Below are 14,447 nucleotides of genomic sequence, written 5' to 3'. Positions count from 1 at the left end.
TATGCATCTCTGTGTAACCAGGTAGTACAGCCGATTACCCTGAAAAGGATGCACACCTGCCAAGAAATTAAAAAGAAAATCTATCACAATGGAGAACAATAATTTTTATGAGTTACCAGTCTTCAGGATATTGTTCCTGAAATATTAATTTCAAACATCATAACTAGTTTTATGTATGTTCTACATTCTATATTGAAAACTGGTGAGTGTTTTGTAAAATGTTTTGAAAAACTAATAAAAAAATTAAAAAAAAAACCAAAAAACTGGTGAGTGAAGGCATCTTTGGGTAGCTAGTCTCATCATATCGAATATTTTATGTAGAGAGGGAATGCTGCAATCTGTAATTAAAGAATCATTAAAGCACCAGCATCAAGGTTTATTGGATAGCACCAACTATGTGATCATTTCAGAAGTATAAGTGAGTATAATTACAAACCTGAAGAGCAACAGAACAGCTTGTGGAAAGGTTTGGAAATTGTTGTTCCTGTTAATTTGAGTCTCATCATCGATGGCAATCTTACCAAATACCTACAATAATGAAGCAAATAAATTCATATTAATTTATTATCTTATATTGGCTCATTATTGACATCATCTGGAAAACTTAATAGGTTCTACATGCATTAATTGCACTGAGTTCTACCTCACCACAAGCTATCTCAACCACTCCACTGTATGAAATTCATCCCACTGCTTGTTGATATTCATATTAGATGAGCAGAAATTTCCTCCCTTAAATATGAAGAAACATAGAAACATAGAAAATCTACAACACAATACAGGCCCTTCAGCCCACAATGCTGTGCTGAGCATGTACTTACTTTAGAAATTACCTAGGTTTACCCATAGCCCTCTATTTTTCTAAGCTCCATGTACCTATCCAGGAGCCTCTTAAAAGACCCTATTGTATCCAAAAGGTGAAAGACAATGTTTATACCTCCACCATAACCTGCATCTAATCCTGAAGACATTAGAGATTGCAGATGCTAGAAATCTGGAGCAAAGCCGAAGAACTCAGCTGTTCAAGCAACATTTATGGAGGGAAGTGGGCAGTCAAAATTTAGGGTTGAGGTCTTTCATCTTTAAACCCACAATGTCCTCTGTCATTTCACTCCATAGTGCTACTTCACTTGAATTCTTTCACCTTTTTTTGTGTTGCCCCTCATCTAATTCTGCTTATTTCTCTATCATACTCAGATGCTGAACTAAACTGTACACAATATATTACCTGAATCAGAGTTGAACTTCTAATTGCATATTACCTTTAGTACCACGGGCTTCCCAGTCTCCAGAAAATGCATCTCTTGATCCCTGCCTCTTAAAATTTTTATAATTTTGTTCATTCTTCAATAATTCACCCCACCTCTATAATTTCCTCCGAAACTATACACTATACTCTGATCTCGTATAATTCTTCCTTATTTTTATTCTACCACAGCACGCAGTGCTAGATTTTATGCTCCAAAATCTGAAAATCCCTCTCCTTAACTGCATCTTACTGTCTTTCACTGCTCTTTTAAGTAATTCTTCAACACAATATCAATGTAGATTTTGTACTTTCTATTTTTGACTGCATTACCAAAAATATTTTTCTCAAGGGTTAAGATTGAACCTCCTGAGAAAAAGCAAAATTGGGGGAAGAACAGAGTTAGATAGGATATGGGAGAGTAGATCGGGAGCAGCTGTTGTTGGGTAAGTCGACATCTAACATGTGAGAGTCATTTAAAGACCAGTAGGTCAGAATTCAAGATCAAAATATTCCTGTGAGGAGAAAGGCAAGAATGGCGAAGTTTGGGAACCCTGGATAGCAAAAGATGCTCTAACTATAGCCAAGAAGAAAAAGGAAGCAAATGTACAGTTTAGGAAATCAGATAGGCTATTGAAGACTATAAAGGAAGTAGGAAAGAACTTAAACAGGGTATCACGAGGGCTAAAAGGGGCAATGAAATGTTCTTGGTGACTAGGATTAAGGAGAATCCCAGGTCATTTTATATATTAAAATCAAGGAGATAGCTAGGGAGAAGGTAGGACCACTCACAGACAATGGAGGAAATGAATGCTTGGAGCTAGAGGAAATGGGCGAGGTACCAAATGGGTAATTCACATTGCTATTCACCAAGGAGTAGGACATGGAGGTTCATGAGATCAGGGAGGAGTATGCTGATATTCTAAGATATATTAACATGAAGGAGTGGGTAGATGTGTCATTTGAAAAACATTAAGGTGGATAAATTCCCCAGGGCTTGATGGAATTTATCCCAGGTTATTGGAAGAGAGACAAGGAGGAAGATTGCTGGGGCCCTGACTGATCTTTGTACTCTACTTAGCCACAGGTGGGATCCCAGAGGAATGGAAAATAGCCAATGTTGTTTCTTTGTTCAAGAAGGGAAATAGGGGCAAACTCTGATATTACAGGCAGTTGAGTCTTACAGGGAAACTACTGGAAAACCTTCTTAGGAACAGGATTTACTCACATTTGGAAAAGATTGGATTTACAGTATTACGGGTAGTCAGCATGGATGTGTGCTAGGAAGGTCATGTCTTACAAACTTGATTAAGTTTCTTGAATAGGTGACGATGATAATTAATGAGGTTAAGACAGTGTAAAGCATTCAACAAGATCCTTCATGGTATAGTGAGGGATTAAGAAGGATTAAGGTACGTGAGATCCACAGAGACTTGGTAGTTTGCGTTCAGAATTGGCATGGCCACAACAGATGAAGGGCAGTGGTGGAGGGATGTTATTCTGAATGTGAGCTGTGGTGTTCTACAGGATCAGTGATGGGACATTTGCTGTTTGTGATATATATTACATAAATATAGGTGTCTGAATGGTATGTTTTCAGACACGGAATTTGGTGGAGCTGTAAATAATGAGGAAGGTTGTGAAGGATACAGCAGCATATAGAACCTAGAACAGTACAGCACAGGTACAGGCCCTTGGGCTCACAATGTTGTGAACCAGCTAAAAAGCAAATAGAACACACCCCAAAACGAATCCTTCCTACCTACACAATGTCCTTATACCTCCACCTTTCTCATGTTCACATGCTTATCTAAATGTTCCTTAAAAGCCTCTGATTCATTTGCCTCTACCACCACACCAGGCAGTGCAATCCACTCTGAGCAAAAAACTTACCCCTCACAACCCCTTTGAACCTACCCTCTCTCACTTCCAACACATGCCCTCTGGTATGACACTTCTACCCTGTGAAAAAGATATTCCCTGTCTACTCTATCTAGGTCTCTCATAATCTTACAAACCTCTATCAGGTCTCCCCTTGGCTACCACCACTCCAGAGAAAACAACCCAAGTTTGTCCAGCTTCTCATGATAACACTTGCTTTTTAAATGAGGGAGCGCCTGTTAAACCTCTTCTGCACCCTCACCAAAGCCTCAAATTCCTTCCTATAGTGGGGTGACCAGAACTGTATACTAGACTCTAGATGTGGCCCAACCACAGATCTATAACGTTACATCATAATCTCTTAATTTTTTTAACTCAATGCCGTAACTAATAAAAGCAAGCATTCCATGAGCCTTCTTAACCACCCTATCAACCTGTCTAGCCACTTTCATGGAGCTATGAACTTGGACCACAAGGTCTCTTTCTTGGGAAGATAAATGGTAGACAGTGTGTGTGAGGTGTTGCTTTTTGGGAGGTCAAAAATAATGGGAAAGTATACAGTAAACAGCAAGACCCTCTGAATCATTAATGTACAGAGGGATCTTGGGGTGCAAGTCCATAGCTCCCTGAAAGTGGAAACACACACACAGGTTGGTAAAGAAGGCTTTCAGTGTACTTGTCTAATCTGATGGGGGGGGGGGGGGCACACTGAGTTTTAAAGTTGGCAAGTCACGTTGCAATTGTACAGTATGAGCTTGGTTACAGCTTGTTTGGAGTGTTGTGTGCAGTTCTGGTCCCTGCAATAAAGGGAGGATAAGAAGCCTTTAGAGGAGGTACAAAAAAGGCTCGCAAAGATATTGCTTCAGTTAGAGGGTGCCTAGCTATGATAGGCTGGACAGACTTAAATCGTTTCCTCTGGAGTGTTGGAGGCTGAGGGCCAACCTGATAAAAGTATAGAAAAATTATGAGAGGCATTGATAGGCTAGATAGTCAGGTTATTTACCCAAGGGTAAATGTTAAACTCCAGATGGTATACAATTAAGGTGAGATGGGGAAGTTTCAAAGCAAGTTTTTTTCACAAAGAAAATGGTAGATACATGGATTTTTCTGTCAGGACAGTGAGTAGAAGTAGATGTGATTGAAACAGTTAAGAGCACCTAGACAGGCATATGAACAGGGGTTGCATGGATGGCTTTTGACCACGTTTAAGTAGATGTGACTAATTTGATTTGGCATCATGGACAGCACATGTATTGTAAGCCAAAAGACCTGTTCAAGGTTGATAAATTCTTGATTAGTAAAGGCATCAATGGTTACAGAGAGCGGTCAGGAGAAATGGGATTGAGAGGGGGAAAAAAATCAACCATGATCAAATGGAGGAACAAACTTGATGGGCTGAATGGCCTAATTGTGCTCCTATGCCTTACGGTCTATGCTGCATTATTTTACATTCTCTACACAGTATTTCCTATGTAAACCATACTTAGTATTTGTGGATAGATACATTGATACAATGAGATTCTTAGCATGACTATGCTTGTTTTGGGAGCAGCATGAATGACTGGATTAACGCAGGCTCTATTGTTCTGGTTTCGAGGAATTAAGATGGGAAGAAAACCTCAGTTGCTCTCAGATGGGCTGTTATTCATGATGAATTAATTACTTCTTGCTTTGGTTGGAAGGTAATGGGAGAAGGATGTTATCATTTTTACTTGATAAGTCTTCAATAATATCTTATATTGCATAATATTTTAAATATTTTAGATGGTTCTTCCGATCAGCGAAAGTTCCACGGTTGTGGGAGGACCACATTTAGCTGGAGAGAGGTAGTATGTTCTCTTGCATCCAGTAGCAAGAGTAAAGCTCATTAATTTGACACAATTTAATAAGTACTATAATGTGTGTAATGTTTTTGAATAAAGCATCAACATATAGCAGCATATATACTGAACTGCAAGATATCACTCACTAGAGTAATAAATGTGCAATTTTACACCTTCTTTGCCCTGTTTTTATTATATATCGCTAAATGAAATACAGTGGATTCTGATTAATTGGGACGCACCAGGACCAGTACATTTTGGCCCAATTAAGCAGCTGCCTCAATTAGCTATGGTTTCATGGAACTAGTTTAAAAAAGACAAACTACCATTTATTTATCTGAGTAACAAATTATGCATTTAAATGAAATACAGAACAAATTGGAACACTACCCAAATTGCTACAGTATTATAAAACTCTGTATTACAGTAGTTTCTAATAGTTGGTGACAGAAGAATTCATCCAGTGTATGCTGCTGTGTTCTTTTAAATGACTGTAAATGAATGAGATAGTGCAGATAATGGACTGCCTTCATTTTCTTCCTGTAAGTAATACCAAAAATCCGCATTGGTTGGCCTAAATGAATAACATAACACAAATGACACTATTTAATAACTGTTTGCTCTAAGCTCAGTGTAGTGTCTAATGGCCACACAACTGCACGTGACTGATGCTTGCTAGATACCACTGCATGCCCCAAATCTTCATTTTCATTGTAACATTCAAGATGATTGAAATTCTTTGTAGTTCCTAATTTGTTGAAGTAGTGAAGTTGTTTCATTTTGACTTTTGGCCATTTCTAAATTGTCTTACTGCTTATTTCTCACCAACTGTTTGTGATGAAAATCACTGCTTTTTGAGCGTAAACATATGCAACTATTGCTACTTAAAAACTGCTTGCTCTAAACATGGTGTAGTGTCTAACTGCCATACATGTGCACGTGACTGATACTAGTTAGCAACAGTCTTCTGTCCCAGTTAAGCAGCATAGTGTCCCAAATAAACAAACAAAATCTGGTTATTTTCTTGATTAGTTTTTGTTCTTTAAGAGTTGTCCCAGATAAATGGCTGTCCCAATTAACTGATAGCCTAATTAACCGCAGTTCACTGTATATGATATGACACAGAACAAGTCAGTTCCTAACAATACAAAAATACTTACCTGCATTCCAATCACAGCATAGATGAAAAATAGCATAACTATCAAAAGAGCAACGTATGGTAGTGCCTGTAAAGACAGTTAAAACACCATTAATGAACATTGAAAAGCACCGCTGCTGAGTGCAGTAATTCTCGACAAATGGTGACATTTTTATCTTTTAGTTATAGAAAGCTACTAGAATGATCAGAAAAAAAATACAAGCCATTTAGGAGCAAGTCAGGTATTTGGTCTAGACAGGATTGAATCACAGAACTGTCATAAAAGATTGTCATTTTTATTAGTTAAAGCAGTTTTGATCTGTAAGATCTCTTCTATTTTCTAAATAGCTAGAGGGAATTCAAACCAACTGTTAAATAAAGATTAAGAATTAAATTTTGCAGTTGATTCACTGGTGCAGGATGCTTATAACACTTAGAACTGTCCATAGGCTTGAAGGCGTTTTTCACTGAACTGTTGAGAAAGCTATTTCAGTACAGCACTCTCTCTGAGGTGAATAGTGCAAGCAATTGGATAAACCCAGAAACCATACAACTAAGTGCATTAAAAGTATATTTCATTCTGTGTTCCATCTTGTTCTCAGATGGGATTAACTTAAACCAAGGGTTCCCAACCTAGGGTGCCCGAATTTCAGGGGGTGCGACAAAGAGTGGCTTGTGTGCTTGAGTGACAAGTCACGAGTCATCACTCAGCCAGCTGCCAGTGTGCCTTGAGAAGTGGTAGTAACATTTGTCCCAAGCACACTCCAGTCTCCTGCTGCCCGAGTCGAGAGAGACGTAAACTCACTCCAGTCTCCCGCTGCCCGAGTCAGTGTTGAGGATTCTCATCAGTGTTACCTGGGAAGTTACACCTCAGAGTTGAGGAGTCTCATCAATTTACTGTTTACAATTTTTTCTGAATAAATTAGAATCTAAATGCTCAATTTATATTTGCATTTTATGCACTGAGTTAAAAGCTTATTTTTTTAAGTTCAATTTGTTCACCCACAGTATTGTATGTGGTTCAATTTGTGGTTCAAAAATTAGAAATTAGACTTCTTCATCTTCAAATGTGATATTATTTTTGTGGGGAGTGCGAACATTAATCAAACATTTCCTAGGGGTGTGGGGCATAGAAAAGGTTGGGAACCACTGACTTAAACAAACACTTCATAAATATCTGTGTAAGTTTTATGTATAAGGGAAATGGTCCTTTAAATGACACTGCAAGAGAACAAGCAGAATTTTGGAGACCCACTAGAATTGCGACTACAATTCTTTGACGCATTCTGGGCAAAAATAAAGTTTCATTTATGTAGGGGTAAAATAAAAACTATTGATATACTTAAGCAAAAAAAACCAGTAACTTATATTAAGGAATATTATTTACTAGCAGACACTTCTGAAAGTCACTTAACTTCTGAAAGGTGGGACCCTTTAAATGCAAGCCTTACCTTCTGATTACATTATACTTTTGCAGTAAAGGCCCACACTTCTCTTTGTACAGTATTTGAAATAACTTATGTACATTGAGGTCAATTATCCATATTTTATTCTTATTATCATTGGCCCTCTATTCATATGTGTATCTGGCAATAAGGATCACAATGCACTCGATGGAAACATGCTGGTGAATGTTAGGTACCCACATTAGATTTTTGATAAAATTCAATTGTTTAACACATAAATGGACTCATTGACATTCTAGACTGGGAAAATTTTCTTTGCTGAGACCACAACTGGCACCTTTTAGTCTCTTTATCTGAGGAAGGATGTATTTCCCCTGGACACGTGCAACAAAGCATCTTGTCTGACTGCATTACGGTCTGGTACATGGACTTATTTTGTTCTAATTGTGTTCTTTCCTGTAAAATTGTGTATAATTTATGTTTTACTTGTGAACGCTGCTTATAGATGAATATTAGGGGAATATTACTTTTAAGCAGTAATCTCTAGCTCTCGATTCTTCGACACAGGGAAATGTCCATTCCACATCCACCCTGTCAAGTTCCTTTCAAGATCAATGAATTCAGCTGTCTATTTTCTAATCTCAGCTGATATAAGCCCAGCTCTTTCCTCCTACAATAATCCACTGATTCCAGGTATTCATCTCATAAACCTTCCCTGAAATGCTTCCAAAGCATTAACAACTTTTCAAAAATAAGATAGCTAATATAGTACATGTGCCCTATATGACCAAAACATAGCCTTATTACTTTTTTTATTCAATTCCCCGGTAATATATATCATTCAGTTAACTTTCCTAATTACTTGCCGCTGAATTCTAGCCTTTTTGTGAATCACATGGTGGGGCTATCCAGATCTATCTGCATCTCAGAGCTCTGCAATTTTTCACCATTTAGATAACATGTTTCTTTTAAAATTTTTCTTGTTGAAGGTATTTTTTCCCTCACAATTATATAAACATGGAATGGGTCATGAATTACTATAAATATCTGTAGATTTATTGATGCAGCTAAGGTCAACTGATGTTAAGTCTGATGAACTTCAGCAGTTTTCAAGTCTTGCATTTTTCAAACTGTACGTGTTGGCTTCAGAAAACAATACTTAAGTGGCAGGATATCTTTTCATCAAATTCAACCACACTTCAAAGAATAACCAGAAGTAACAAATTATCCATGATTTATAAACCATTTACTCCAACATCAAAGTTGGATAATGAAAGTAATTCATGTTGATGGAAATATTGAACCTTGACCGTGAAAATATTAGTACAGAACATACGCTTTAAAGGAATAATTCTTTGCACTGGTCCATTAACTTGAAGCAAACTGCTTGTTTGGCTTGCATTAAAGATACTGGCACAGAAATTCCTTTTCTCAACATTGAACAAAAATGGTGCTGTGCAGTTGAAATTAGGCTTACCGTGGAGGAGAGCAACTTGGTGCCTTGCAAGAAATTTGAACCCTAGCTTTACTGGAAGATGCATTAACATCCTTCTGTCGCATTAGCACCAAAAACATTTTCCGGCATGCAGTAAATCTTACCCAAATGATATCAACAATAGCACAATGCCCAAAATTTACCTTGAGCATAATTGGAACCGTATTGGTCTGAAAATAACTGTTCTTACAGAATTTCACTGATCACGTTTCCTCTGAAACTGTAACATTAAGAACTAACATTCAAACCCTATTCTTTGCTAGGCTGTTCCACAGCACTTGTCTTAGAGTTTACATTTCATACTACTATTAGCTAACACTGAATCTTGCTTGCAATGATTTTTAAAAAAAATCTTCGAACTGCAATCTCCATCTAATACCTCTATTAATGGTTGGCTTGGAGATAAACCAAAGGTATCAGAGATCACAGGCAGCCGAAGGAACTTCAGGGGAAGAGCTCATCCACCCATGAATTACAGATACCCTTGCACACTGCTAGACCTCTCGGAGAAGCAATGTTCATACAGGCATGGTAGTACTCAAAGAGATCACTGATCGCTTACAACTTCAAATTTAACCTCACACATGTCCCTGTCTTCCTTGGAAGTTGTTAATTTTGATTTCCCAATCTCTGGATCATTCTAAGCTGCTGTCATTGATCTAAGCCAAACCTCATCATCTGCTTCACACTTCTGCAAAAGATCATCCAATCCACAAGGAGAAAATACTTAATTTACTTTCCATTCAACCCGCAGAGAGAATATGAGGATTTGATCAAAAGGGGTGTTTTCCTAATGAATAGGCATTCATAGATTGTACTCATGTACGATTTGTTATAGAGACCACATCAGCATCTTGTGCCAAGAATGCCTACAGCAGCCCTACAGGATCTTGGTGGCTTCCTGGCACAAAGAACATAGTTTCTTTTTTTTTTATTAGTTTTTTTATACATTTTCTACATAGCTACAGATAAAAAACCCCCAGATCAAAATGAACATTAATACAGTGCAAAAATAAACATACAATAATAATGTGATACAAAGAAAGATAATCGAGAAAGCACCCAAATTGAAGACATGTAAAATTAGTATCCTCCCCAAGCCCCGCAACAAAAAAAACCTCCAGACCAACCACAACACAATATAGAGAATATAAATCAGGACAATCAAACCCCCAAAACTGTAAATACACTTAGCAACAGAAGATATTAATGCCTACTACCAACAAAAAAAAAGAGCTGAAAGCAAGGGACCGAAAAAAAACCCTAGTCAAGTGGAAGGTTATGAAAGTACTCAATAAAAGGTCCCCAGACCTTATGGAACTTTAAATCCAAATTAAGAACTGAATAATGAATTTTTTCAAGGTCTAAGCAGGCCATAATATCATTAGGCCATTGAGCATGCGTGGGCGGGGCAACATCTCTCCATCTAAGGAGGATTAAACGTCTAGCCAGGAGAGAGGCAAAAGATAGAATATAGTTTCTATAGTTACTGTTCTCCATCAATCTGACGAGGTCCCTCTGAGCCATTCTGAACACTCCCTCCCATTTAGTGTCTTGCAACAGTTACCCCTGAAGCATCAGTGGTTCCCAGTGGTCGTGGGTTATCCCTTTAAAGACTGAGTATCACCTTTGAAACTGCAAGGCCAAGTGCTGCCAGCTGTGAGATCTTGCAACAGATCAACACACTGAAACTGTTATAACATGACTTTACACTAGAAAATTCGACAGCACTGCTCTCAGAACCTTACAATTGAGGTTTGTGATTATGATGTGACTTTTAACAGCAACGCTTTTTGACGTACATAATTGCTTTAGCACAGATTAAAGCATAGATTAAATGTAGGGAAAGAATTTCTAGGCTTTTACATATTTCTCTTCAGAAAAGGTCTGTTTTCATGAATATTTTAGAATCAAAACACAAAAACTCTTTAAAAAACAGACCACTAAACCATCATGTAGCTTCACAGGAACTGATGTTTTAGAACATGATTTATGAGGTTCTTGATAATAATAAGGTCTGTCAAAATGTGCACATGAATATTCTGCTGATCTCTTCTTAAGAAAGAACTTACTTAGACTGTGTCTGCAGAAGATAAACTTGTTTTAAAGGACAGTCTCTTATAAGCATACCATATAAAGGCCCAAAGTAAACTAACCACTTCCTGCTGAATTTATATACTAAAAAGGGAATTGTTTTAACCATCCTAAAGCATAACAAAAGATCACTGTTATAACTACAAATTTACTAAGCTTTCTCACCTGAAATGATTTGATAAAGGTCCAAAGCAAAGTTCGGATTCCCTCGCCTCGACTGAGCAGTTTCACCAAGCGCATTACTCGAAAAAGACGGAAGAAGGTAATGGAAATCCTCGAGTTCTCATCTGAGTTCTGAAGAACCTCACAAAAAGTAACAGGTCACAAAATATATTGAAAAGTGCCAATTACTGATAATACTTTAACCAGAGCTCAGACCCAAAAGCTTTCTGGTAACTTTTAACAAAAGAAAAGTTTTGTTAAAAATGCTTGTGTTAATAATCTAATGCAAAAGGTATTTTGCAGCCAATTACTAAAATTGTTAACCCATTCATCACCAAATAAATCACCTGGCATCATTCCCCCTCTATAGTATTAAGCCCAGAAACTGTACAGAATGGATGCAGACAACAACAAGTGTCATCTGGAAAACAGTAGTTATCAAATAGGTTAAGCCAAGATGTACAAATTTAAAAAAATTACCCAACATTCTCCCATACAACACTGAAAGCGACTGATAAACTGTGACATTGTTAGTTTGTTGAAAAGGCAATCATAATTAGTCATCTTATCTGTATTAGTCCAAAGACCATAAAGTTCGTAACTTTTCTTAAAACATATTACATTAAACTTTATTTAACACATTTTAACTCATTCTGTCATTTTATCAATATCCCTTTGCAGTTTCTATTCATCTATTTTAGTGTAATCTGGAAATATATTTTTCCTCTTCCTGTAAACTATATTCTGAAATGTTATGAGACTAATTATTAAAAATATATAATTTCAGGAATTTGGCAAGATGAGATGTGTTTTTCATACTAATTAACACAAGGATTTAACTGAGTAGATACTTTCCCTGTTTGATGAGTCTAGAAACTGGTTGTGTCATGTTAGCATGAGGGATTGAATATTTAGGACTGAGAAGAGAAGAAGTTCATTCATTCTGAGGGCTATGAATCTTTGCAACTCTTTAATCTGGAGGACTATTTATGCTCAGTATTTGACTAAAAGCTCATGAGATACAGTATTTGTATTCAGGGGTATCAAAGGTACTGAGAACTGGAAAGGAAATGGCGAAGGGGCAAAGGTAAGCTATAAAAAATACAGCACAAGATAAACAGCAGCTGGTGTTGGGGTAGGATATTGACATGTATAGGTGAATAGCAACAAAAATCAGGATAAATGGACTGGCAATCAGAAACTACTGGTTTGTCACAGATCCGTGCGGAGAATTCAACTATTTATATTCTATCTTGATGACTTGAATGAAGGGACCTACTGTGCTATACACACACTTGATTCAGATATTAAAATCTATGGGTTAGCAAGTTGTAAGGAGAAGACAAAGAGCCTGCAAAAAGATCTAGATAGATTACATGAGTAAGAAAGAAGTTGGTAAATGGAGTATAATGGAAAATGTGAGGCTCTCCATATTGGAAGGAAGATTATTCAAAACACGACGATACTATAAAATATTGCAAAGCAGAAAGACCTGGGGATCTGAGCACATGGAGCACAGAAAGTAAGCATGAGGATGCAACAAGTAATTATGATAATTAATGGAATGTTAGCCTTTATTGCCAGTATAAAATTAGGAAAGTTTTGATTCAGTTTTATCAAATGTGTACAGTTCTGGTCACTCTATATAAGTTAAGTAAGATGTGCAGAGAATTTTCACCACATTATGGATGAGGAGAAGGAGTCAGATGAAAGACTGAGCACGTGAGGTAATCTTACAGTAACATGCAAGATACAAAGGAGGATTGAAGGGAAGATGTTGAGAATACGATCACCCTAGAGGGGGCATCCAGGATTCTGGGGTTTAGAGTGCAGCTGTTGAGAAAATAATTGGGTTACCTATGAGTGTCAGAGAGAGTGTTCAAAGGGCTAAAAAAAAGCACAAAAAACTTCAAGTGATGGAAAGCTGAAACCTAAACAAAAGATATTGGATACACATTTCCAGCATTTTCTGTTTTTATTGTTGGCTCAAGGAACTAACCAGCCTAGTCCTGCTCCTGTTTCTTAAGGAAATTCCTCGGATTAAGTCCCTGATTTTCAATAATGTGTATTTTTTCACAGGAATTCATACCAGTAACATACTTAAATACTATGTCTGGCTCATTTATTCTAAATTACCCCATAACATTATTATATTCATAAAAAAAACTCTTGCTAACATTATCAACTGCAATTTTCCATTTATAATCTTCTCAGGATATAAATATTAGAAATTTTTCTTTTAAAAAAGTAATTTTTCCAAGAAATTCAAATTTTTGGATTTTTTTTACAAATCTGACTTTGCTACTGTTTTAAATATTCTTTTATATCACATTATTCTGTTTTTCATGTGGTAACACTGAAACAGGCTTTTCATAAAATCAGTGCTATTCTGACATGGAGTCTATGATGCCAAATCTATTTTACCTCTAATAATTATTATTGCTTGTCTGAAACTTAGTGATAAACGTGAGCTTCTTTCACAAGTGAGAGTGCTGTTAATTGACTATTTATACTCAGTGATTTTTTTTTATACATGTAATTTATACAACTTGCTACCGTCAAATTCTTTGTTAGCTCCAAAGGTGACATGGGTGGGTGCTACAATGGTCCTTTGGATGCTCCAACATCAGATTTATTCTGATTGGAAATCCACTTGCTTGATTGAAATCAATAACCTGTCTGTGAACTCAATGAGCTTTACCAGCAGACTGTCCCTTCTTTCCTTCAAATATGTAGGTAGTCATGGATGAACTCTGTAGAGTTTAGCATTATTTATCAAATTGAAAAAAAAGTCAATAAGTTGACTATATAGATCCTGAATATACTACTTTATTATGTAACCAGAAAACTTAATGGTAGATAAAGCTCTTTGGAATCCAATGCATAATCTCACAAGAACTGAAAGAAAAGTCACAAATTATAACATAACGAACTGTTGCACACTCCACAATACTTTAACACAGACTGCAAAATAATGGACACTGGCAGAGGAAGTGAGCTCAAAATTGAGTTTCAAAAGACAATACACAAAACAAAGAAAACACATGCATTGGTTATGTAAGGAGACCTGCAATACACCTTTTCTTACCATGGGGGTGGAAGTGGATGGGTTATTTTCAGCTGGCTTTAAAGAAAGGCAAATAGAGATGAGCTGTAATAAAACTATCAAAAACATTTCTGCTATATTCCACATGTTAGTATG

General features: G+C 36.8%; 1 protein-coding gene across 9 annotated transcripts in view; it reads right to left on the bottom strand.

Moving 5' to 3' along the window:
* Positions 1 to 14,447, bottom strand: part of cacna1c (calcium channel, voltage-dependent, L type, alpha 1C subunit) — a 737,294-nt gene that overhangs the window by 97,969 nt on the left and 624,878 nt on the right. For 8 of the 9 annotated variants that reach the window (XR_012100621.1, XM_073059289.1, XM_073059283.1 and 5 more), the window contains 4 exons: positions 14,334 to 14,369; positions 11,249 to 11,386; positions 6,111 to 6,176; positions 437 to 528 (listed from right to left, as the gene is read on the bottom strand). Coding sequence is in view for 8 of the 9 variants with exons in the window: in XM_073059289.1 (XP_072915390.1) it covers positions 437 to 528; positions 6,111 to 6,176; positions 11,249 to 11,386; positions 14,334 to 14,369 (332 nt within the window). In the remaining variant the exon portion in view is untranslated. The remainder of the gene's footprint in view (positions 1 to 436; positions 529 to 6,110; positions 6,177 to 11,248; positions 11,387 to 14,333; positions 14,370 to 14,447) is intronic. The other variant, XM_073059284.1, reaches the window with a different exon arrangement.

The sequence above is a fragment of the Hemitrygon akajei genome, chromosome 10 (genome assembly GCF_048418815.1).
Source record: "Hemitrygon akajei chromosome 10, sHemAka1.3, whole genome shotgun sequence".
NCBI classification, from domain to species: domain Eukaryota; kingdom Metazoa; phylum Chordata; class Chondrichthyes; order Myliobatiformes; family Dasyatidae; genus Hemitrygon; species Hemitrygon akajei.
Note: the sequence above shows the minus strand (reverse complement) of the source record. Positions and strands in the feature narration are given on the sequence as shown.